The 25302-nt window shown below is 36.4% G+C and overlaps 2 protein-coding genes across 13 annotated transcripts in view; one reads left to right on the top strand and one right to left on the bottom strand.

Moving 5' to 3' along the window:
- Window positions 1-6013, bottom strand: part of CAB39L (calcium binding protein 39 like) — a 156075-nt gene extending 150062 nt beyond the window's left edge. For 6 of the 8 annotated variants that reach the window (XM_058548149.1, XM_058548146.1, XM_058548152.1 and 3 more), the window contains exon 1: window positions 5549-5942. The gene's annotated coding sequence lies outside the window, so the exon portion shown is untranslated. Of the gene's footprint in view, window positions 1-4026; window positions 4051-5548; window positions 5943-5973 lie in introns of those variants that run through there. The other 2 variants (XM_058548151.1, XM_058548147.1) reach the window with 2 other exon arrangements.
- Window positions 6014-6141: 128 nt separating this feature from the next.
- The window catches only part of SETDB2 (SET domain bifurcated histone lysine methyltransferase 2), a 79922-nt gene continuing 60761 nt past the window's right edge, over window positions 6142-25302 (top strand). Inside the window, exons 1-4 of one of the 5 annotated variants that reach the window (XM_058548136.1) lie at window positions 6142-6780; window positions 13104-13460; window positions 22043-22168; window positions 23174-23239. In XM_058548136.1, coding sequence (XP_058404119.1) covers window positions 13445-13460; window positions 22043-22168; window positions 23174-23239 — 208 coding nt within the window. In that variant the 5' untranslated portion in view covers window positions 6142-6780; window positions 13104-13444. The remainder of the gene's footprint in view (window positions 6781-13103; window positions 13461-22042; window positions 22169-23173; window positions 23240-25302) is intronic. The other 4 variants (XM_058548133.1, XM_058548131.1, XM_058548132.1 and 1 more) reach the window with 4 other exon arrangements.

The raw sequence follows: 25302 nt of genomic DNA, 5'->3' as shown, positions 1-25302 counted from the left end.
ATCTCACTGTGGTTTTAATTTGCATTTTCTCAATGACTATTCTGTACTTTTCTCATTTAACACAAAATGGTGACCATTTTCCTATCTCATTAAATAGCCTATAACACTAAGCACTCTTCAAAAACATTCTTTGTTTTTTTTTTTGCTGAGGAAGATTCACCCTGAGCTAACATCTGTTACCAATGTTCCTCTTTTTTTGCTTGAGAAAGATTAGCCCTGAGCTAAGATCTGTGCCAATCTTCCTCTATTTTGTAGGTGGGTCGTTGCCTCAGCATGGCTGACAAGTGGTGTAGGTCTGCACCCGGGATCCAAACCCATGAACCTGTGCTGCTGAAGCAGAGCGCACCAAACTTTACCATTGTCATGGGGCCAGCCCCCAAAATATTCCTTTTAAAAGGCTGAAATATAGCCAATCATGATGGATGTGCCATAATTTACAAAACCACTCTTCTACCACTGGATATTTCTTATTTCCAATTTTTCACAAGTATAAAATTACACTGTGATCATAAAGCTTTGATGCCATTTCCACTTCCACAGAAGTTTCCTAGAAAGGGTCAAAGAGTATACATATTTTTGTCTCCTGTTACACATTCTGACAAAGTGCTTTGTTTAAATATTTATATCTTTACAGGTTAAATATTTTTCATGTAAGCCATTTGTGCTTGTTCTTTTATAATCACAAGTTCATGTCATTTGCTCATTTTCTCTCAGGGTACTAATGTTTTTAGTTGGTGATTTGTAAGAGATGAATACACTCCCCAAAGGTATAGATCACACTTTATATGTACAGCCAGATAGGCTTACTTCTGAACTCCCCACTCAATTCTTTATTCTATTTCAAATATGAAACATACTTCAAATGAGCAAATATTTATCCAATATCAACTGTATGCAAACATGTTTTCACCAGATTCAGGAAGAAGTCTTGCCTTCCAAGGATTTATTTTGTTTCTCACAAGCCTCTTAGAAATGAAGTAACGGGGGCCGGCTCTGTGGCTTAGCGGTGAAGTTTGCGTGCTCCACTACTGGCGGCCCGGGGTTCAGATCCCAGGTGCGCACCGATGCACCACTTGTCTGGCCATGCTGAGGCGGTGTCCCACATACAGCAACTAGAAGGATGTGTAACTATGACATACACCTATCTACTGGGGCTTTGGGGAGAAAAAGGAGGAAGATTGGCAATAGATGTTGAGCTCACGGCCAGTCTTCCTCAGCAGAAAGAGGAGGATTGGCATGGATGTTAGCTCAGGGCTGATCTTCCTCACACACACACACACACACACACACACACAACAAGAAATGAAGTAACATAAAATATGCATAAATGAAGAATTTGACTATAGCGTAAGAAGAGACTGTGATTGGGTGAAACCTGTCTATACTTCAAGGAGGAAGATGAGCTAGGTATCAATTACTTTCAAAACAAAGTAATTTTGGGCTCTGGGAACCATTTTTACTGAGAGAAAAGGAAAGCACAAAGTAGTCTCGAGGTCTGCAAGTGACAATATAGGCCACAAGCATAGTATTTGAGGGTCACAAGCTACCCACTTTACTCCTCCCAAATATAACTGTAGGAATCTAACAGAACCATCCAAACTTCATGAAATCATAACAGAACTGATGAAATTGTTACTTTAAAATTTTTTGGGACAATATAACTTTTTAAAAATTAAGGTAGAGAATAAAATCCTACTTCTACTACCACTTGCAAATAGTCTTTGCCCCCTACCACAATACATTTTAGCCTTTAACTTAAGCATGTGGCATATAATGGCAGGAAGTGAAGCAGCCATCTTGGTCCACAAAACGGAGCTGTATGATAAGCATGGCAGAGCAACAGGTTAGGAGCTTGGGCTCCTGTCTACTTTTTGTAGCAAAGTTACCCAATCAGCTCACAGCTCATACTTTTACACAGAAAAGCAATAAACTTTTTATTTTATTAAAAAAAATTTTCTAGGCCACAATTATTTTTCAGTTTCTCTGTCACACCAGCCAAACCTATATCTTAACTAACACAAATTACAAGTTGAGGAATGGGGGCTTTGTCAGTAATACAATGGCATATAAAATGTTTATAAGAAAAATAAAAAGAGGTCTAAATTAGGGAAGTGGCAATGAGAGTAGAAAAATGAAGGAGAAAGCTATTTTGGAGGTTGAGGCTACAGATTATACAGCTGGGCAAAGGGAGAGGTAAGAATTTGAAGTTTTAAATCCCAGCCACTCAGAAGATGCCTATGCCGTTAATCAAGGTAAGATACATAGAAGAGGGAGAGTTGTATACAAATTGAGTAAATCTGTCCAAAAAGCTGTGAGAAATAAGTGTTAAGTGCTCATGAAAGCAATACTTGACATAGAATTAGGGCTCATTTGCACAAAAATGATAATTTAAGCAGCAGGAACAAATGTGATTACAAAAGAGAAGTCACAGTAAAGGCAAAATTTTAGTGTTTCAATGCCTCCATTTATTTATTTATTTATTTATTTTTGGTGAGGAAGATTGGCCCTGAACTAACATCTATTGTCAATCTTCCTCTTTTTGCTTGAGGAAGATTGTCCCTGAGCTAACATCCATGCCAATTCTCCTCTATTTTGTATGTGGGGCGCCACCATACCATGGTTTGATAAGTGGTGTGTAGGTTGGCACCCAGGATCCGAATCCCTGAACCCCAGACCAGTGAAGTAGAGTGCACGAACTTAACCACTATGCCACCAGGCCAGCCCCAATGCCTCCATTTTTTTTAAAAAAGCCAAATATATAATACTTTAACCATTTTCTCCATTTTCTTCTTTAAGTGAAATAATCTGAATGTCCCACTGTTTATCTCACAAACATTTTCATTAGTTAACGGGCATCCTCATGATTCAGGCATTCAATCAATTTTATTGATTAGCTGAACACCACAACTTGCAGTGGTCATTTATACAGTTTTAAATCATTTTTTATTTTTAGTCACATTGTTTAATTTATCCCCATAATGGACCATATTAGTTAAAGACCAGAAAAGTGACGGCAAAATGAACTAAATTAATGAGGAATATGGAAACATTTCTGAAAATTAATCTCAAAATGTTCCCCCAAAGTGACATTTCTATATGATCAAAATTATTACAAAGCATAGCAAGGTATTTCTAGTACTTCAAAAATAATTTCAAAAAGAGGAATGATTCTTATTTGCGATTTGGTTTTTCAGTTACTGAGGGGGGAAACCTATCACATTTTAAATGTTTTTTTAAATAAAGAAGTGCTTAAAACTACTCTAAAATCTTCACTTACAAAATCATTTAGATTTTTAAGTACCAAATGCAAGAATTCCAAACAGGTTCTGAGAGCAATTTTCATTGATTTTTTTTATGCTGAATTAGATAAACAGATTTTAATCTACATTCTGTCACAAAATACCATATTCATTTAAAAGGTGTTTATCAAATTTTTTGTTATAATTAAATAGCTACTGGGGTGGGGAAAATCCCCTTTCTTCCCTTCTTGTGCTCTTGTGGCTGTACTGACAGTAAAATTGACACAAGACCAGATTAACAGGAGAAAAACCCAGTAATATGTACATATCAGAGACCATAAAGAAATGATGCTCAGAGAATGAACAAAACAGGCAGTATATATATCTTTTACACAAAGAAACATAAATTTGTGAAAAATTGACAGGACAAAGAAACTTAGATTTGGGGTACATAATTAGCGACGAATTTAAAGCAGAGTTTAGGCTTGAGGTAGTAAATTAGCAAGGTTTGTTTATGCAGGCTTCTCGGCCTTGAATCTCCTAGCTCTAGTGATAAGGATGCACAGAGTGCACCTTTCACAGGAGAGATTTATGTCCTGCTTTCAGGGGGAACAGAGACAGAAGAGTCAGAAAGCCCTTTTCGCTTCTCAAGTAACTTTAATTCAAAATAATCAATATGCTATTGTGGGATATTTTGGGGTGGCCTGCCCTGGGCCCCAACACAGCATGCATCACTTAACAGGAAAAAATCTAAATCTGTATGAAATTAAAATTGTTTTTACTTAACCTGTTCACGCAAAAGCGATATTTCAAAAAATTTCAAAAGATCTTCAGATTATATATTGCGAAATCTAAAAAACTATTCTTCAAAGAAAAACCTGAAGATACTTATCTATTAGTTAAAAATTACAGAACATATTCATGCAATATAGTAAATTTAAAGTTGCAGTATTTTGACTTTAAGTTGTGTTAAAGAGAAACTAGAAAAGCAATAAATTTTCTTCAGCAGAAGAGATCTAAGGCACTGATAAGTTTGGTATTCATTTACTGAGACTATATGCTTTCAAGAAAAAAATGGCAAATAGAGCATTATTACTTCAGGGTTCATCTTCATCATCTAAATTTCTCTATACTAAGATCTTATAAACAGACCTCACAAAAGGATTATGAACTTATCTTTAACATTATTTGTATTTGTATTATTTGTAAATTGGAAGCAACAAACAAATTTTGTTCAAACAAACGGAAAGTTAAGTTTTCCAGAAAGCAGGTTAAAAAATTATTTTTTGGTTAGTCTAAAAATAAATGTATATCCCTACCTCCCAATTACTGCATTATTTTATTTATTCATTCAACAATTATACTTTTCAATATATGCCAGGCACTATTATATATGAACGCTATACAAAAGTTTTAGCAAACATTTACTGAGCAACTACTATGTGTTATTGGTGTTTCTTAGCCACCGATCTATTACTTTCTGATAGCTGGTACTAACATGTACCTTAGCCATCAACTCAACACTAAATTAATAATTCAACTCTGGCAACTTAGGTTGTATAAGACTCGTGGATTAAAAAGTAAATTCTAAAAAGAAAACTAATTTTTGATTATTCAACTATTTTACTGTTGTTTTCTTTGGTATTCTTGCCACAAAATAACATGGTATTGTTGACTGGGTTGGATCATCAGTTAACCTTGAATAACTGAAAACTAAACTCAAGGCAAGAAGATAAGTATCTTTACTTTCTTCTCATGCCTGTCAAAACTGCTCAAGTAAATCACAAATAACTGGCCTTTTATGGGCTAGATTTTCGGGTCCGATAAATTTTCCCTTCAAATGAAAGACAATGTGTGCTTTCTACTTCGATTTTAAAAGATAATGAGGAAGAGGAAAATGAGGTAATTTCTATCTCCTTCCTCCCACCCCAAAAAGAGCTCAGAAGTTAAGATGCTTTCCCTTACAAAGGCTTTCCCTCCCCCAGCCTCATGACGCAGCAACCAAGCATGTCAAGGCAGACTCAGAGATTTCCAAATCTTCAGCAAATCAAAATCAAGTAAACCAAGATCTGACAAAATTCTTCCTTCACTTTCACTGTTTCTGCAAAGACCACCACTTTCTAGCGTTTAAAAGAGACCACTGCAGGAATGCTGGCTGCACACTAATGAATAAAACTGCCCAAACACAGAACCTGCTGCCCACTACCACCGAAGGACGGCCTTAGCCAGAGGGTAACTACCGAGAAGAGCAAACACTTTAGCAGCCGCTCCCTCGCAAACGACGGAAAATGAAGACGTCTCTTTCAAACCTGAGAATAGTAGTGAGGCATCTCCTTCCTCCCCTTCCATTACCAGCCTTGTTCCTTTCTGAATCAGGCAGTCCATCAGCCAACCTACTTTCTCAGTAATGGGGGTTGATGGTCAGAATCTTTCCGAGACAAAGATTATTGGAATAGCTCCCTGAAACCCAAAGAATCAGTGTTAAGGCATCAGAGCCCCCGCCAACCCCACACAATGGCGAGCAAACCAAAGCGTAGGAACCCCACCACCACGACCATTCATCGCTCTCCAGAGCCAGAGCTGAGACTCAGAGCAGGAAAACCTTCCCCTTTCCAACAAGTGAGAAGACGCCGGCTCGGCTCCCTCAAGACCCCTCTACACCTGGAGCCGCTAGGAAGCCTTCAATCGCCAAGCCCAGTCCCAGCCACACACAAGATGGCAGCCAAGCACCTACCAGAGGAAACAGATGCGCCACCACTCCTGCGATGCTGGATACTCGACTGCGGATATCCTCATTGGCCCAGCCAGAGAGCGCGAGACAACCCGATAGCACTGACAGCCAATCGGAAGGAGGCGCGCTCCGGCGCCGCCGCGTTGCCGGCGGTACGCGCGCAGAGCCTCTGAGGCGTGGACCCAGTGGGGTGTACAACCAATGGGCTCCCGGCCAGGTGATGGAAGTCGTCGGTGGCCGACTCCTCCCATTTAGGGTTCGTGTTAGGTAGGCCTGGACTTTAGAAATTGGGCGGTCCACCCTCCCCGGCCGAGGCGAGGCGGGACAGTTGTTGCTGAGGTGAGGTCTAGTGAATGGTGAAGTACTTCCCGGCCAGGGGACACCTGGGGCCGTGGGGTGTCGGTGGCGTGGAGTCGGAGAGGCGTCTGGCCCGCGGGGGAATCCAGCCTCTCTAACGGAGCGGGCGGAGCGCAGCCCTCAGGTCTGGCGGGCGGCGTGGAAAACGCAGTGGAGCCAGAGTAGCCGAGGCACGGCCTTGGGTTGCCCCACGACGGCTCCTCCGGCCCAGGACCTCGCAGCCTCCCTTCTCCTTTCACTCACGTGCAGTCCCGGGCTGGAGAAGGGACCGGGGGCGCACTGAGTTCTCGACCCCCATTTCAGTCTCAAATCTCCTGGTGGATGGACACCTTAGTATGAGGTGATTCCTAAGCAGCTGGGAACCTGAGGCTGTAAAAAGGGCTGTAGGAAATGGACCGCAGTATAAAATCCAGAAGCAGACCTTGAAGGTTTAACCATTGACCTATTTCACAGGTAAGACTGCACAAGCCATAAATAAGTAAAATCATTTATCCAGGGTCATGGAGTTGAGATCAGATCCTAAGAGCTACTGACTCTCGTTAGCCACAATCCGATAAGTAATTACCCAATAAGAAATTAAATAAAATAAGGAACAGTATGTAACTGTCCTCTTTGGCATGTGGAAGCCTGCAGTCAATTCTGTATGTATTAATGAATGAGGCCAAGAAAGGAGGTAACTGAGGCAGTAGAATGGAATCATCAAAACCATGGGCTCTGAAACCAGGCTGTCTGGTTCCTTATTTTTTGCCTGTCACTTACATTGTAACATGTTTTAGTTTCATTAGAAAAACTGGCGTGCTACTTCATTCCACATGATTGTTATGCAGATTAATGAGAACTTGTGAAGTATTTAGAAGCGCGCCTGACACATGGTTTATACTCAATAAATGTTCATTACTGTCATCATTGTTAAAACATAAAGAACAGAGAGGAAATGATCACAGTTTCATAAGAGCCTATTTTTAAAAACGAAAAGGAATCATAAGTTGAAGTGAAACGGAGTGACTACTTCTCTGCCAAAATGAAAAAGTGAGAAGGAGAAAAGTATGAACAAATTTAAAAATCCCTTTTGCACTCCCGAATATTAACACTGGTTGTCTCTGGATGATGAGATTATGAGGGATTTAAATTTTCTTCTTTATGCTTTACTATATTTTGCAAATTTTTTCAGTAACCATGTTTTAAGTTCAGTTATTTTTAAATTATCAGACGGTATGAATGACACTGGTGAGAGCTCTCTTTAAAAAGAAGCTATTACTGAGTGTGCTTAAATGCTGTAGGTGGAAGTATAAATTGGTAGAACCTTTCTGGAAAGCAGTTTGGCAGTATGCTTCAGATTGCTTTAAGAAAGCCTTTTTGAAAGTTATATACTTAAATTTTAAATTAAGTACACTTTTACATTCTCCTTCTACAAAATTAGAACCTTACAGATAAAGAGCATACTTCACAATCCCTGAATTCTGCCCCCCACCACCACCCACACTAAAGACTTTGGTGCAGAGCCTTCAAGTCCTTTTTTTATATTTACATATTCTCTATAGGGGCATATATGCATTTGTAATTTTTTGGAATGGAAATAGTGTCATACTATATAATTTTTTAACTTTATTCACTTGACAATGTTTTTGCAGTGTGTACATGTTAGCTCTCTTTTTTTTAACCTGCCGGATAGTGTTCCAGTGTATAACTGAATTGTTCTGTTAATGTAAAATATTTATCTTTGTCTCTTTTTCATATTAAATTCTATTTTGTTTGATATGTACTATATAGCACATTTTATTTACTATCCTCCTCTTGATGGACATTATGTTTTTTCCAGTTTTTCACCTTACAGACCATTCTGCAGGGAAATCTTTGTATGTTTTCTTGTGCACATGTGCTATTTCTCAAGGATATATACTTAAAAGTGAAATTGCTTGGTTTTAAGTTCTGAACATTTTTTATTTTAATAGGTCTTGCCAAATTTGCCTCCAAATTACTTCTACTAATTTACACATGCCACAAGTAGTTTATGAGAGTTCAATTTCCCTACAATCTAGACCAACCTAGATACTATCTTCTTACGTTTTGCCTGTCTGACGGATGAATACTCATTTAAAAAAATTTTTCATTCTTTGATTACTAGTAAGGTTGCAGTATCTATCCATATGTTTAGTAACCTATAACTTATGTAAATTTCTATAATTTCTTTTAAAAATTATCCATTTTTTCTGTTGAGTCATCTTTTTCTTAATGATTTAAGGAGTTCTTTGTGTCCTAGATACTCTGTACTTGTATAATTTTTAAAAATTTCTTCACTGTCTATGGCTACATCCCCTTTTTCTTACTATTGTTAAAATATATTACAAACATTTTCTCTCAACTTTTTGCTTGGCTTTTAAGTTTATTTTTGTTAGTTTTTGTTTATTTATTCTACATATAGATTTTTCTCTTTTTTACAATCTTTAGGTCTCTCTCTATTTTACTGCATTTCTCTAAAACTTCCAGTACGATATTAAATAAGAACAGTGGTGGCAAGTGTCCTCATCCTGTACCTGACTTTAATGTAAATGCTTCTCATATTTCATCATTGAGGATGATGTTTGCTGCTAAGTTTTAGTAGTCCTTATCAGGTTAAAGCAGTTCTCTCTTATTCCTAGTTTGCTAAGGGTTCCCCCTCTGCCCTCCTCCTGAGAATAGTTGTTGACTTCTATTGAATTTTTTTGTTTTGTTTTTCTGCGTCTGAGATGATAGTTTTCCTCCATTTATCTGTTAATGTAGAAATTTACATTGATAAACTTCCCAATGTTAAACTTCTTGGGTATTTCTGGGATAAACCCTACATTGGTAATATACTTTTACTCTTGATAAAAATAATAAAAATAATAATGTTTTCACATACTGAGGTATATGGAGAAGCCATTCTGGTTTAAATCTGATTTGGCCTAAAACTTCCTTTTCCAAAAGCAGACTGACTTACGGCCCGCCAAACATGCATTGTACATCTGCTTCAAACGTTTTCCCAAAGCAAAGAATATGCTCTTTAAAGATAGGAATGAATGTCTCCCTTTCTCTGAAGCCTTACCAGTACTTCTTTGAAGATAAGCTTTTCTTCCCAGAGAACCAAGGTCAAGTTGACTTGCTGTGTATGTGCTAAACTGCAGCAAAACATCTCCTTGTGACTTTGGGGAAAAATAATTGTTTTCCTGTCATGCTTGATGTATGTTTTTTGTTCTGAAATGATATATAACCATGCCATAAACCACGCTTCTCCGAGTGCTTTCTTTCCTGGGGAAGATAACACTTCTGGGCTAGTCCTCAGCATTGGTTCCTTAAATATCAATAAATAACACTCTATCTTTCTTATCTGTAGATTGGTTATTGATTATTTGCATCAACACTCTACTGCTGTATATTTTTACTTACTATTTTTGCTTCTATACCCATTACTATTTTGCTTCTATGGCCTTGAGTTTCTTTTCTTATGTGTCAAGGTTATACTAATCATAAAAGAAGAGTTCAATAGCTTCCCATATTTTTCCTACTCTGAAACTGTGTGTGTACTATAGAAATTAGTGTGTACTATAGAAATTATCCATTCCTTGAAAGTTTTATAGACTTCATCTATAAAACTTTATGGACCTGGTATACTGGGAGTGAGAGGTGGGGATGTGTGGCATGCAGCTCTTACGATCCTTGACTGTTTCAGTTTCTTTTCTATACTTATCACTCTAATTGGGATTTTTACTTCTTGAGCCTATTTGGTATGGAGTCAATAATTTCAATTAGATATTCAGGGTGAATTGTTCTGTCAGTGTAAAATATTTCTCTTTGTTTATTGGTTTTCATATTTAAATTCTGTTATTTGATACGAATGTTTCTTGTATTTACTAGTATGTCTTTTCACATCCCTTCATTTCAACCTTTAGATGACATTTTGTGTGATTTAATTGGGTCTCTTATTTAAAAATATCAGCTAGGTTTTGCTTGCAATCCAATCTGAGAGTTTATCCTTTAATGAGTAAGATGATCAAATTCACCTTTTTTGTGATTATTAATATTTGCCCTTTTTCTTCTCATCTTATTTACCATGCTTCTCTTTGTATCTTTTGTATCTTATTTTTCCATTTCTCTTTTTAATTGAGGTTAGCCCAGGTTTTCTTTGTTCTACCTGTTTTTTTCCTAATAGATTACCTTTACTTTTTCAGCACAGTTTTAAAATTTATATTTTCCTAACAAAGTTTAAATTTAATTAGTATTGAGATCCTTCCTATGAAGAAGAACTTAGCATGCTTCTACTTTACTTTCTCTGATCTTGCAACAATCCCCTTCCATCCCCCCTTCAAAAACATAACTTCCCATGGTTATATCTTCTAGCATTTTTGTTTCATTCATTTTGTTTCATTTCATTTATTAAAACCCATTTTTAATCTGTGTTTATCTAGCATTAATGTGTGTTACTCATTTATTTGCACACTATTGCTTCTTGTACCTCTGTATACCTTCTAGGTTGGTTTGTGGGGTTTTTTTGTTTTGTTTTGTTTTGTTCTTTTTGGTGAGGAAGATTGGCCTTGAGCTAACAACTGTTGCCAGTCTTCCTCTTTTTGCTTGAGGAAGATGGTCCCTGAACTGACATCTGTGCCAGTCTTCTTCTATTTTGTATTTGGGATGCTGCCACAGTATGGCTTGATGAACGGTGTGTAGGTCCGTACCCGGGATCTGAACTGGGAACCCCGGGCTGCCGAAGCGGAGCTCACAAACTTGAACCACTACGGCTCCCCTTCTAGGTTGTTTTTTGTTCATGAACTACTTCTTTATTTCTTTCAGAGTCTCTGAGTGGCTCTTTGAATGTCTGTAAAAGTCTCTTTTTTGTACCCTCACTATTGAAAGATAGCTTGGCTGAAATAGTATTCTGGATTCAGACTTATTTTCTGTTAACAGTTTGCATCTGGCATTTCTAATGAGAAGTCCCATTACCAGTCTGATACACATTCCTTTTAGATAGTCTAGGTTTTCTGGAAGTTTCTAAGACTTTTTCTTCATTCTTGATATTCTGAAGTTTATCCACAGTTCATCTAGTGATGTGTATTAATAATCTTATCCTGCTTGGTACTCAACGGACCCTTAGTGGGCTTATGTGTTTTCCAGTTCTGAGAAATTCTGGGTCATTATTGCTTCTTCATTCTCTCTGTTTTATCCCTCCTCTTATTATTTCTTTGTTCTGTGTTCTGAATGAATTACTCAACTCAATCTTCCATCTTAATAACTGGCTCTTGGGCCAGCCCCGTGGCTTGGCCGTTAAGTGCGCGCGCTCCGCTGCTGGCGACCCGGGTTCGGATCCCGGGTGCGCACCGACGCACCGCTTCTCCGGCCATGCTGAGGCCGCGTCCCACATACAGCAACTAGAAGCATGTGCAGCTATGACATACAACTATCTACTGGGGCTTTGGGGGGAAAATAAATAAATAAATAAAATCTTAAAAAAAAAAAAATAACTGGCTCTTCATCTGAGTCTATGCTATTATTCAATCATCTGTTGAGTTTATTCAACAACTGTTTTTATATCCAGGATATCTAATTGGTTAGTTTTCAAAATTGTATGTTATTTCATGGATGAGGTTTCCTTCTTTAGCTCTTTGAAGATATTAAATGCAGTAACATTTGTTTTAAAATTATTTTCAGGATGCTCTATTAATTCTCCTCTTGAATGTAAGTCCATCATTTGGTGGGCTTGTTAAGTCTCTTTCATAGTGTAGCTTTCCTCAGATGTTTGATGACTCTCAGTTGTGCACTCGTCTCTGAGAGGACTGGCTCTTCTTTTTGCCGTGTTGTGATGGTGGTTGGCATTATCTCTGCAGCTTCCCATCTGTTTCCTTTCCCCAGAGAGATCTCACAGACTTGGTACATAGAGAATTCCCTTTTTGTTTTCAGCATGACTATATATTTTTAATTTTTAAAAAATCTTCTAACATTTCTGTGGAGTTGGTGTGGGAGTGGGAGAAGAATTTATCATATGTTGACTAATATCTTGAGACTGGAAATTGTTAATCTCTTTTTGACCTATTAGTTCCACTTCTAGGTATATATCTTAAGGAAATAATCAGAGATATGTATAAAGTATGTTCCAGCATTATTTATTATACTGAAAAAATAGAAACAATCTAAGTGTCCAATATAGAGGTTTATTTACGGTACTAATTAATAATTTGTTAAAATTTAATTATTAAAATTATTTAGTGTACTTTAATAGCTTAGCATTGCTTAGCATAGCATGGCTTAGCAACCAAAGTACATTATATAGCCACTTAAAAGTCACAGAAAAATATTAATGATAGGGGGCAAATTCAGGATATGGTATCAATGAAAGATTATAAAAAATTATACTGAAATCCAAATTTTGTTTTAAAAGTATATATTGAAAGGATAATAATAATTGCTAGCGTTTATTGGGTCCTTTGTATGTGCCAGACACTATTCTGAGTGTTTAAGTCTTATCCTCACAACAACCCTTTGAGGTAGTTAGCATTATTATCCTCATTTTAAAAGTTTTTATAAAGTATTTATAAAATGGGGGTAGTTTATGTTAATTAACAAATATATTAAGTATGAGTGATTCTCAATTTCTCTGTAATTTTCCTAATTTTGATATTTACACACTTTTTCCAGTTAATATGTATTCTTTTTTCATAATAGTTCATGCTATTTTAAAAGACAGAACTATTGTTATAACAATCTCTTTTTTCTCATATATTTTATTCTTTACAAATATGTCCCATTCTTTATTGTTTTCCTTACAGAATGAATTCACGGACCAAAAGATGGAGTTGGTTTTTATTTTTAAAAAGATATTATCAATGATCTGATATAACTATAAATATTCATTTGATAAAGATGCATGGACTTGTCATTAGCTTGGACTAGTGGTCGTTTCTGAAGGTTTCTTCAACGAATTTCTATTTGAAAATTCAAATATCAAAGAATATTTGGTTTAGAATGGTGTAATGATGTATTTTCTTTGAGGACTGCAAATATCATAGAGACCACAGTTGGATTCCAGTTATATTCTCCAATCAAAGTGATTCAGTCCTTTAATGAAGTTAATTTTGAAGAGTTTTATGTTTATAAACGACGCCAAAAGATGGGAGAAAAAAATGGTAGGTTGAAAAACCATTGTTAAACTTTATGTTTAAAAGTATATAGACTACTTAATGAAATTGATTTGTGGAATTTTCAAGGTTTTTTGTTGCAAGTGACTTTTCTGAATTAAAAGGAATTAAGGGTTTATTCTCATGTAGTCAACAATTTTAACTGTCTTTATAATTAATTGTGTATCTGTAATGCTAAGTCAGTACTTTAATGCACTTTTTGAAAATATACTTTATCTTTTAGATTTACAGAAAAATTGAGAGGATAGTACAGAGATTTCCCATATTCCCTGCACCAAGTTTTGCCTGTGATTAACATCTTAACATTTGACTGCTACATTTGTTAAAATTAATGAACCATTATTGATATGTTATTATCTAAAGTCCATAGTTTATTCATATTTCCTTAGTTTTTACCTGATGTCTTTTTCTGTTCCAGGATTCCATCCACGATACCACATTACATTTACTTGTCATGTCTCCTTAGGGTCCTCTTGGATGTGACATTTCTCAAACATTGCTTAATTTTTATTTTGTAGGATTTTGTATTCAAGTATTTTTCAGGATGCCCCTCTATTGGAATTATTGACTAATTTTTTTTCTCATGATTAGACTGGAGTTATGGGTTTTGGGGAGGAAGACCATAGAGATAGAGTACCATTTTTACCACATCATATCAAGGGTACATGTTATCAACATGATTTCTCATTTATTGATGTTGAGCTTGATCACCTGGCTGACATAGTGTTATCTGGTTTCTCTACTGTAAATTACTCTTTTTTCCCCACTCCCTTTCCCTACTGTACTCTTCGACAGGAAATCACTATGTGCAGCCCACACTTAAGGAGTGGGGGATTTATGCTCCCCCTCCTTGAGAATGGAATATCTACACTAATTATAGAATTCTTCTGCAAGGAAGTTTTGTCTCCTTTCCCCTATTTCTGTAGTTGTTCAGTCATTTATTTATATCAGTATGTAATCATGGATACTTATTTTATACTTTGGGTTATAAACCAGTACTGTTTTATTTTATTACTCAAATTGTCCCAGGATTGGCCATTGGAAGCTCTTTCAATTGGCTGTGTCCCTTTGACCTACCCCCATTAGGCTGTGTCCCTTTGACATACCCCCATTAATATAGGTAGTTTTTGTTTTGTTTGTTTTCTTATTTTTGTTTTTTAGCAACTCTTTATTTTCTAGTACTAGAAGATGCTCCATGCTCATCTTATATATTTCCTGCGTCAGTTCTAGAATCAGCTGTTTCTTGAATGAGCCCTAATTCCTTTTACTGGAGAATGGTATTAGAAACCAAGATCTGGTGACAGGTGTGCTCATTGTTAATGAGGTGTCGTTGCTTATAGGCCCTCTCAGCTGTCAGAACAAGGAAATGTATGTATGTACTAACCTGTACATATATGTATCTATAAATATTTCTATATATAACTATCTGTACTCTATTAAGCTAAACATGAGTTTATATTGATGATAATCCATTACCACATGGATCATTCTAGCCTACTTTCCTTGCTCATCTGTAAACTCCCACTTGAACAGTGAGAAATGTGGCTCCCACTATGTGTTATCCATTTACTTAATTACTCGCTTTCAGTATATATATATATATATATATAGCAGTATCAGAAAGGTAAACTTATTCCCGGGTGGAAGACTACAGTGCTTGTGCTCAGTTCCTTTTGCCTTTAGTCTTACGGACTCCATATATTTCCAAAGTTATTTAGATCAGCACCTTTTCTACCCGGTCCTTCAGTGCAGTTGTGTATACATTTGTAATATAGAATCTCTTGTCACAATCTGCATTCCTTCCTGGGATCCTGACCTTTTAAATGATATTTTAAAATTCGCATACATTAAGGTTCACTCTTTTGTGCTTTAAGGTTCTATGGATTTTGACAAATGCATAATGTCACGTATCCACCGTTACAGTATCATACAGAATAGTTTCACCACCCTTTAATATACTTGTAATATATGGATTATTATACAGATCATAATACAGTGGTCTCCCCTTATCCACAATTTTTCTTTTCATGGGTTCAGTTACCTGCAGTCAATCATGGCCCAAAAATATTAAATGGAAAATTCCAGAAAATAAACAATTCATAAGTTTTAAATTGCATGCCGTTCTGAGTAGCGTGAAATCTTGCACTGTCCCACTCCATCTTGCCTGGGATGTGAGTCATCCTTTTGTCCAGTGTATCCATGCTATATATGCTAATCATCCATTAGTCACTTGGTAGCTGTCTCAACTGTTGCAGTATCGCAGTGCTTGTGTTCAGGTAACCCTTATTTTACTTAATGATTGCCCCAAAGCACCAGTAGTCATGCTGGCAATTTGGATATACCAAAGAGAAGTTATTGTTGTTAATATCTTACTGTGCCTAATTTATAAATTAAACTTTATCATTAGGTATGTATGTATAGGAAAAAACATTGTAAATATAGGATTGGTATTATCTGCAGTTTCAGGCATCCACTGGGGGTCTTGGAACATATCACCTGTGGATAAGAGGGACTACTGTGCTGATTTCACTGGGCCATTATCTAGGCCAGTGGTTCTCAAACTCTCTTTTGATCTCAGGACCACTTTATATTCTTAAAATATTTAAAACCCCTAGCAGCTTTTGTTTATGTGGATAATATCTGTTCGTATTTACTGTATTAGAAACTGAGAAGCTTCAAAAATGTTAATCGGTTCATTTTTTTTTTAACAGTAAATGCAACATGTTAACATATGTTACATTTTTGTAAGAAATAACTATTTTCTAAAATAAAAAAGTTAGTGAGAAGAACATTGTTTTAAGTTTTTACAGATCTCTTTCAAGTTGGCTTAATAGAAGAAGGATTCTCAGATCTGCTTCAATCTGTTGTGATATGTTGCTTTGGTTTTAATGTATAAAGAAAATGAAGCTTCACACAGAGAAGAAGTGGGAAAAAGAAATAATATTTTAATAGCCTTTCACATAATTGTGAATATTTTTCTTTTATACAACTACAAAACTCAACAAGTAGTCATTCCTTTAAGGTTAGTCATAGTGTAGAATCTGAACTCTTATCAGTGAGTTTTTGTTTTTTTTGTGTGTGTGTGAGGAAGATCAGCCCTGAGCTAATATCTGATGCCAATCCTCCTCTTTTTGCTGAGGAAGATTGGCCCTGGGCTAACATCCGTGCCCATCTTCCTCTGCTTTATATGGGACACCGCCACAGCATGGCTTGACAAGCAGTGCGTTGGTGCACGCCCGGGATCCAAACCTGCAAACCCTTGGGCCACTGAAGCGGAGTGCCCGCACTTAACCACTTTGCCACCGGGCCGGCCCCATCAGTGAGTTTTTTTACACTCTGTTACATTAAAATCTGTTAGTCTGTCTTGCACTTTGAATGGGTCTTTTACACATGTATGATTTTATAACAGGCATTGGCCACTTGGAAAATACTGGTTTAATGAATATGCAGATTTTCCAAATGTTGACACATTTCATCATACAATATTAAAAAGTCACATTTGTTAATATTGCTACCAATCTCATCTAAAAGTGATTAAGTATTGAGAAGTTGTCAAGCTTACCATGGCAGATACAAGGTTTCCAAATTTCTAATTTTAACTTGGTAGCTTGAATTTTATGTTTAACAACAAGTGCTGTCAGTTTTGTCCTTCGAGTGATAAGCTCACTTTGTTCATTTTTGAAAAAATGTGTACCAAACACCCAAGTCTGAAAAAACATAATTTTTATTAGTGGTTCTTTTAAGTAAGAATGGTTTTCCATGAGAAAAAAAAAAGAGCGGCTAGTTTAGCTTACAACTCACACAGTCTCAATAGTGCTTTTCCTTGAGACAGCCATTGAACTGTGGTGATAATTTATGTTGCTTTATCAAGGACATTCTCAAATGAGAGTGGTGGTGAAGAATACAGTGACTTACTGGTAGTTTGGTGCCACTGCCTTAATTCATGCTAAGACACCAACGCTTTTACTTACCAGTGCTTTTGTACCATCACTTAAGGTCAATACAGGGAAAAAAGGCAAATAATGTCTTAGTATTACTATTAAAGTAGTTTCACATAGCGTATTCTGAGAAAGGATTTGGGGACCCTCAAGGATTCATAGAGCACAGTTTGTTGATCACAGGCTGAAAGATGTCTTAGAGATCCTCAAGACCAATGCCCTGAAGCTCCTCAAGGGATGAAGAGAGAGATATATATATTTCTGTGTACCTAGGTCATTATCAATGTATTTAGTAAGTACTCTGTAAATATTCATGAATTCAGATTAGTGTGATTCATGAGCATTGCCTATTTACAAAGACTGTCTATCTCAAGTGAAATGTGGAAACATATAGTGTAACTATATAAGTCAGTTGTCTTCCTTTACAAAGCTGCTCTGCTTCATGATTATATTCTTATTTATTTATTTATTTATTTTTGTGAGGAAGTCTAGCCCTGAGCTAACATCCAATGCCCATCCTCCTCTTTCTGCTGAGGAAGACTGGCCCTGGGCTAACATCCGTGCCTACCTTCCTCTACTTTATATGGGATGCCGCCACAGCATGGCTTGACAAGCAGTGCGTCAGTGTGTGCCCAGGATCCGAACTGGCAAACCCCAGGCCACCGCAGCGGAGGGTGCGCGCTTAACCGCTGCCCCACTGGGCCGACCCCCGATTATATTCTTACAATAAATAGTCATATCTAGCTAAATAAGGGAGCAAGAACAGTAGAGTTATCAGATGGTGTTCTGCATTTCTGGAGGCAAGTAGCAGCAATATTAATATACTGATTTGCTTTGCAATTCAAGTACCTGCTCCTATATTCTTAGTAAGTGGCTTCAGTATATATAGTGAAATATATTGAAATTTTTCAGGTTTTAAATTACAACCCTGAGCATTCATACAATGCACAAAGAAGTAAAGAAAAGGAGCAGGAAGCTAAAATTGTTTACATTGTAGTAACCATCTATACAGTCTACAATTGAAATGAAATCACTCAAGTGTTTCTTCTTATGATACTTATTTAGCCTCTTTGTTCAAAAAAGTTATTAACTGGATCTGTTAATCTCATTTATCAGATATGTTGGTTATCTCTTTTCATACTTAATATTACTGTGGTTAAAAGTGTCCATAGCAAGAAGACAAAAATGATCAAGAGGGAAGACATGAGCAATAAGAGCCATTTAAATATGAGAATTAAACCTAGCAGTATGCGATAATAAGGATGTCATAAGGAACAATATATTAAAAACCTAGAATAAATAAATTTGAATTGCTTAGTTAAATTCATTTATTGTACAAGTAGATATTTTTAGTGTTTTCTGATTGGCTTTATTTTCTTAAATTATATTACCAGTATCCTCTTTATTAATCCATTCCAAGACTAAGCATTTACCATGTTCACTTTTTAAATAATTCATTTTAAGTATTTCCTATCAGAATAATGTGGTTTCATATATTGACATTTCTAACACAGTTTTAAATGATAGTCACTGAGGAACAAAAATTCAGTCCTGAATTTTTAATTCAATTAAGTTCAATTGAATTTTAATTCAATTTTTAATTCAAATAAATCCTGATTGCTTTCTTTCATCATCACTATTTATTTTTTCAGGCCAGGAGAGAGTCGTATATGATTCCAGAAAATTATAATGCTACCAAAAGCTATTTCTAAATACCTTTCAACATCCTTCCCTTCTAGATGTCCACCTCAAATAAAGATAAATCCCTAGTGTGGAGTATTGACTCATATCCATGAAAAGAAACATGGTAACAGTAGTCAATTAAGTACTTTCATAAATAGTTTTGCCTTAAAACAATGATTTTTTTTGTTATCTGTCAGTAAAAAACTTAGTGATTTTAAGGATTTGTGGAAAGCCTTGCTTCACAAAATATTTTCCCCACTTAGCTGAATGATCTCTAAAATTCCACAATTAAAGATTAATTCCTTTTGCCTGACTATATTCCCTATTAAATTATATACAGTAATTTCTTGCTAACTGCCACGTGCTTATCTGCATATCGACTCTATGAGGTAGATGCTATTATCATTCTCATTATTTTACAGATATGGTCACACAGCTAATAAGTGGCAGTCCTGGGATTCAAATCCAAATACATCTGAACTGCAAAGCCCAGATTGTTAATCTCCGCTTCTGTTCTCCCACTGACTCCTGAGATGCTACTCTGCTGTGGTTTCCTTCCACCTATTTGCTCCTTCTCGGTCTCCATGGTTCCTTTCTCTTGTACTCGTTCTTTACATGTTGATGTTGTACAGAAGGCCCTCTTTTCATTCTACATATTCTCCCTAATCACATTTATTCTGTGGCTTCAGCAAGCATTTGTGTGCTGTTGACTCCAAAATTTGTATGTCTGGGCCAGATCTTACTCTGGAGCCTGTGTATCCAGTTTACTTGCCCTACTTGAATTTCTCACTTGTTTCTCTACCTTTATTCCCTCTCTCAATGAATATCATTACTATAATTATTGTTGCCTGAGTCAGAGACTTAGAAATCATTCTTGTCTCCTCCCTCTTCCCACTGCAACCTGAGTGATCTTTCTAAGAAACAAATCTAATCACACCATAAGATCTTCAAATTCTTGAGTGGTTCCCCATAGCCTTCCATGCAAAAATGAAGTTGCTTTGCATGGCACACAAGGCCCTCCATGTCATGCCCCCCCCCCCCCCCCCCGCCTCTGAAGCATTTCTCATCCCTTTTGTCCTCTCATGTTGCATTTGTTTCAAATATTGAAACCTTGTTTGAACTGTGCTATGGGGAATTAAAAGTAGGCTTAGTCTTGTGTAGTACACATTGGACCAGAGGGTTAACAGGGAAACAACATTCCTCCTGAGGCTGCTGTGGTTGCAGCAACCCTCATTAGCCAGAAATCCCCTTTGGGTAAGGTGACTTTGTCAGGGAGAGTTGGGACTCTGAGGCCTAAGCCTCTTATGAAGATCCTCACTGCATTGCCAAACTTGTATGTTCTGGGTTTAATTTTTATTAAGGAAAATGTATTTTTTGTAAACTTACTGAGGTCCCTTCTCATTAATCCTCCCAATGACTTCTCAAGGGACCTTTCTAAAGTGCGGTTATTATGTCCTTCCTTTGCTTAAGGCCCTATTAATTAATTTTAAACATATTATACATTAATTTTAACATTTTATAAATAAGTTGTGTTTAGCATTTTAGGTATTTTTGTTAGTTTTAAACGTGGTGTAAGTGTGAGATTTGGTTTTTGCCAATTTATTTTTTTTTTTTAATTTTTCTGAGGAAGATTTGCCTTGAGCTAACACCTGTCGCCAATCTTCCTCTTTTTGCTTGGGCAAGATTCGCCCTGAGCTAACATCTGTTGCCAGTCCTCCTCTATTTTGTATGTGGGCCTCTGCCACAGCATGGCCATTGACAAGTGGTCTAGGTCCACTTGGAACCGAACCTGAGCTGCCAAAGCAGAGCGTGCTGAACTTAACCACAGGTCCACCAGGAATGGCCCTGCCAATTTATTTTAATTGCCTTTCTCATACTTCTGTTTTCAGCTTTGAAAGGATTATTTCTCTAGGAAATGTTCGATTAAGTTGTTAGCTTGTTGGGCATCTAAAATGTTGGCTAATCTGGGGCCGGCCCCATGGTTTAGCAGTTAAGTGCGCGCGCTCCGCTGCTGGTGGCCCGGGTTCGGATCCCGGGCCCGCACTGACGCACCACTTCTCCGGCCATGCTGAGGCCGTGTCCCACATACAGCAACTAGAAGGCTGTGCAACTATGACATACAACTATCTACTGGGGCTTTGGGGGGGAAAAATAAATAAATAAATAAATAAAAATTTAAAAATAAATAAACAGGTAAAAATTAATTTAAAATAAAATAAAATGTTGGCTAATCTATATAACTTTCTTTATAAAAACTTCAAACATTTTACTTCATGTAATTATTAAAAAGTTAATATAAAAGACATTTTAAAAAGCTTTATTGTTGGACGTTTAGTTATTTCAGTAATTGTTGAGATGTTTCATTCTGAAACCATCCACTTTCATACTCAGTAGAGGTTATATCCTTGAAACTTTTAAAATGTATATGTGTCTGTACATATGCCCACCACCCTAGAATGAAGTCATTCTTTCTGTTTTCCAGTTAAGAAGTAGTGTCACTAAAGTTTTCAACATATTTTTTTTTCTTTTTTCTTTGCTGGGGAAGATTCACCGTGAGCTAACATCTGTTGCCAGTCTTCCCCCCCTTTTTTTTAATGTGAGCTGCCACCACAGCATGGACACTGAATGAGTGGTGTGGTTTGGCACCTGGGAACTGAACCCAGGCCGCTGAAGCAGAGCGCACTGAACTTGAACCACTAGGCCATCGGGCCTGGCCCTCAACATGTTTTTTAAATTAGCAGCAATAAGTGAGATACTTAGATCATAGTGTTTGTTTCTAGTTCTTTGTAGAGAAACAATGACCAAAATGTTTTTCCTCAAGGAAAGCCATAGACCAATTAAATCTTGATTTTGTTTAGAAACCAAGCAGATTTTCTGTAACATGTACCTTGGGGAAATTATAGTCTATTTCTAACGAGCTCTTAGGCTATTCACTTTTTTTTATTTTAGGTGATGCAAAAACTTTCTGGATGGAGCTGGAAGATGATGGAAAAGTGGATTTCATATTTGAACAAGTGCAAAATGTGCTACAGTCACTGAAACAAAAGATCAAAGATGGGTCTGCCACAAATAAAGGTTTGAAGTGATAAAAACTTTCGGTACATTTAATGCTAAATATTACCCACTAGCAATAAAGTATAATTCTATTTCCAGTGTTGTTTGTTTTAAAAGTTAAATAATTTCTTTTGTTTTCTAAGAACCTAACATCAGTTCTGCTTTTTTTGTGTTCTCTGCTTCTATAAAAACTTTACCGTACCATGGACATTTTGTGAAAGTGGGTAAAGATGATTATTTTGAATAATAGCTACTGAATTTATCTCTTTTTATCTTAGGCTACCTTTTTTTCCCTATTTTTTTTTCCTTTGTGGGGTGTTGCAAAAGTATTATCTGCTCATTGTACATTTGGTACATACAGAAAAATATAACAAAAATTATCTATTACCCCATCATTCAGAGACAGCTAGTATTTTTTTAAATGTAAAAGTACATGTAACTATATTTTACCTGCTTTAAACAGAACTTGCCCTACTGGTCTTCTGAAAGCAAACTTGCAGTCTGTGTAGGCAGTCAATTCAGTCATCCAAGTTTTTTTTTTTTTCTCTTTCTTTGTCTTCAACCCTGGTTGGTTGTAGAACATAAGACTTTCTGTGGAAAGCTCCTTCATTCCATCAGGACATATGATTTTTCAAGCAAATTTTCCCCCAGACTATTCTTTATTTTTTTCCCAAACTATTCTTAATACTTTCTGAATGTTCTTATGACATTAATCTATTATGTACTTGTCCAAAAAATTAGTACTACTTTTCATTTTGATATTCCTTCTCCTTCCTTCGTGAGTCAGATATATCTAGGTTTGAATCCAGTTCTGCCACTTCCTAGCTGAATGACCTGGAGTAAATAGCTTAATCTCTAAGCTTCAATTTCCTTTTCTCTAATGCAGATAACCGTAAGAACCTCTCAGAGGAGTTGTGAAGATTAAATGAGATAAAGGATGTAAATTGTTTAGTACAGTAGTTGGCACCATGAATAAAGGTGCTGCTGCTGCTGATTGTTTTCTTTCTTGTTTCCTTTCCTTAACAGAGTACGATCAAGCAATGATTCTAGTGAATGAAGCAACTATCAGTAACAATTCGACATTGATAAAGGGTAGGTAACATTTCTAATCCCAATGTAGAGTATTCTCTGGTGTTTTCTTGAGTTGAAGCAGGCCAGCCTTATTTATGTCACGTTACCTAAAGATAATTTAAAATAAAATGTAAGATCTATATAGGTAAGTTATATAAATCAGTTTCCCTATTAAATGAAAAGTCCTACCCATCCAGAGATAGGAAATGTATCTCTTCTTCAAAAAAGCTTCTCGTATAAGAAAGGCAAGAGTCCAAACCACGATAAACCCACGTTGTGTGAAGAACAATACTAGAAAGTTATATTCCGGTGTAGATAAGTTGGTGGAAAATCTTTTCGTTTCTAGATTATTATTAGGCCATCAGTCTTCCAGACTCTAAACAAATTCATTTTATTTTATTTTTTTGAAAGTTTTATTTATTTATTTTTTCCCCCAAAGCCCCAGTAGATAGTTGTATGTCATAGCTGCACATCCTTCTAGTTGCTGTATGTGGGACGTGGCCTCAGCATGGCCAGAGAAGCGGTGCGTCGGTGCGCGCCCGGGATCCGAACCCAGGCCGCCAGCAGTGGAGCGCACGCACTTAACCGCTAAGCCATGGGACCGGCCCCTAAACAAATTCATTTTAGATGAAATTGATCAAAGACAATGTACCAGGACTAGAAAAAGAAAAATTGAAAAATTATTTTATCAGAATCACTATCCTATAAATCTTAGTCTATTACTAATTTGCTAAAGTGTTGAGGAAGTATGCATTTACTAGATTTTAATTAATACTGCCAAATATTGTCAACAAATTGTAATAATCTTAACTGTTATAATTTGGAGCCTTAAGATTTTAAATCTCTGAAAATATAGCCTAGCATCATCAGTCTCTTTTAAAGAAACATTTTGGGGCCAGCCCCATGGCTTAGCGGTTAAGTGTGCGTGCCCCGCTACTGGCGGCCCAGGTTTGGATCCCGAGCACGCACCGACGCACCTCTTGTCCGGCCATGCTGAGGCCGAGCGCCGCGTCCCACATACAGCAACTAGGAGGATGTGCAACTATGACATACAACTATCTGTTGGGGCTTTGGGGAGAAAAAGGGGAAAGAAAAGGAGGAGGATTGGCAATAGATGTTAGCTCAGGGCCGGTCTTCCTCAGCAAAAAGAGGAGAATTGGCATGGATGTTAGCTCAGGGCTGATCTTCCTCACAAAATAAAAAGAAAGAAAGAAAGAAACATTTTGTTATTCAAAAGTATTCTCGATTTCAGTAGCCAATGTATAATTTTAGAAGAATAGATTCTTTAAGAAAACAGTCTTTTGCAGTATCCTTCAGTAGCACTTGGAATCAACACACTCTTAAGGAATTACATTCGTTTTGCAAGAGAGAGACTTTAAATCCAGGAGGTGGTAAAAGGAACTAATTCTAAACAAAGTCTTTGTTTTATCTGAAACCATCTATTTCCCACTATAAGTAAGTTGAGCTTTTGTTTTTGTTCTTTTAAAGTAATAATTTCATCAGTAGAAATGCTGACTATTATAATTTCGTATTCTACATAGTTCATCTTAAATGTAATGAATTTGTCAAAATAAAAGAATATATTTGCCAGTGGTAGAGCAATGTTTTTAAGTAAGTAATTGGGCAGTTGTTTAATTGACATTGTTGACAAATGAAAAACTTTCTAGTAATAATGTTTCATGTTAGTATTTATTTACAAAGAATATTGAGACTGAGAGAAATAAAAGGACTTGGTATTGAGATCAAAACAAGACATCCCAGATCTGGCCTAAACTCCCCAAACCACTAATTACCTTTATTTTTCTTGTTTGTGTATAACTCTGTAAAATATTTGCTGTGTGCGCATACAAAGGATTGGATACTGTTTTCTTGAAAGGAATTATTATTTCCCTTTTACCCCCTTATCTAGTGATTAATTTTAAATCTCCATGTTTTTCAGTAAATCTTATTTCTAACTATGCTTTATATACATTTGCTTTATTCATATTTGTAGTATGGATTTATATGACTCATGCAAAAAATTAGCTAGGAAAAATCAGAAATTCTTAATTAATTGGTTATTATAGCTCTCTTCAGCTATCAGA

The sequence above is a fragment of the Diceros bicornis genome, chromosome 9 (genome assembly GCF_020826845.1).
Source record: "Diceros bicornis minor isolate mBicDic1 chromosome 9, mDicBic1.mat.cur, whole genome shotgun sequence".
Classification (NCBI taxonomy): domain Eukaryota; kingdom Metazoa; phylum Chordata; class Mammalia; order Perissodactyla; family Rhinocerotidae; genus Diceros; species Diceros bicornis.
This window is presented reverse-complemented; position numbering and strand designations above follow the sequence as displayed.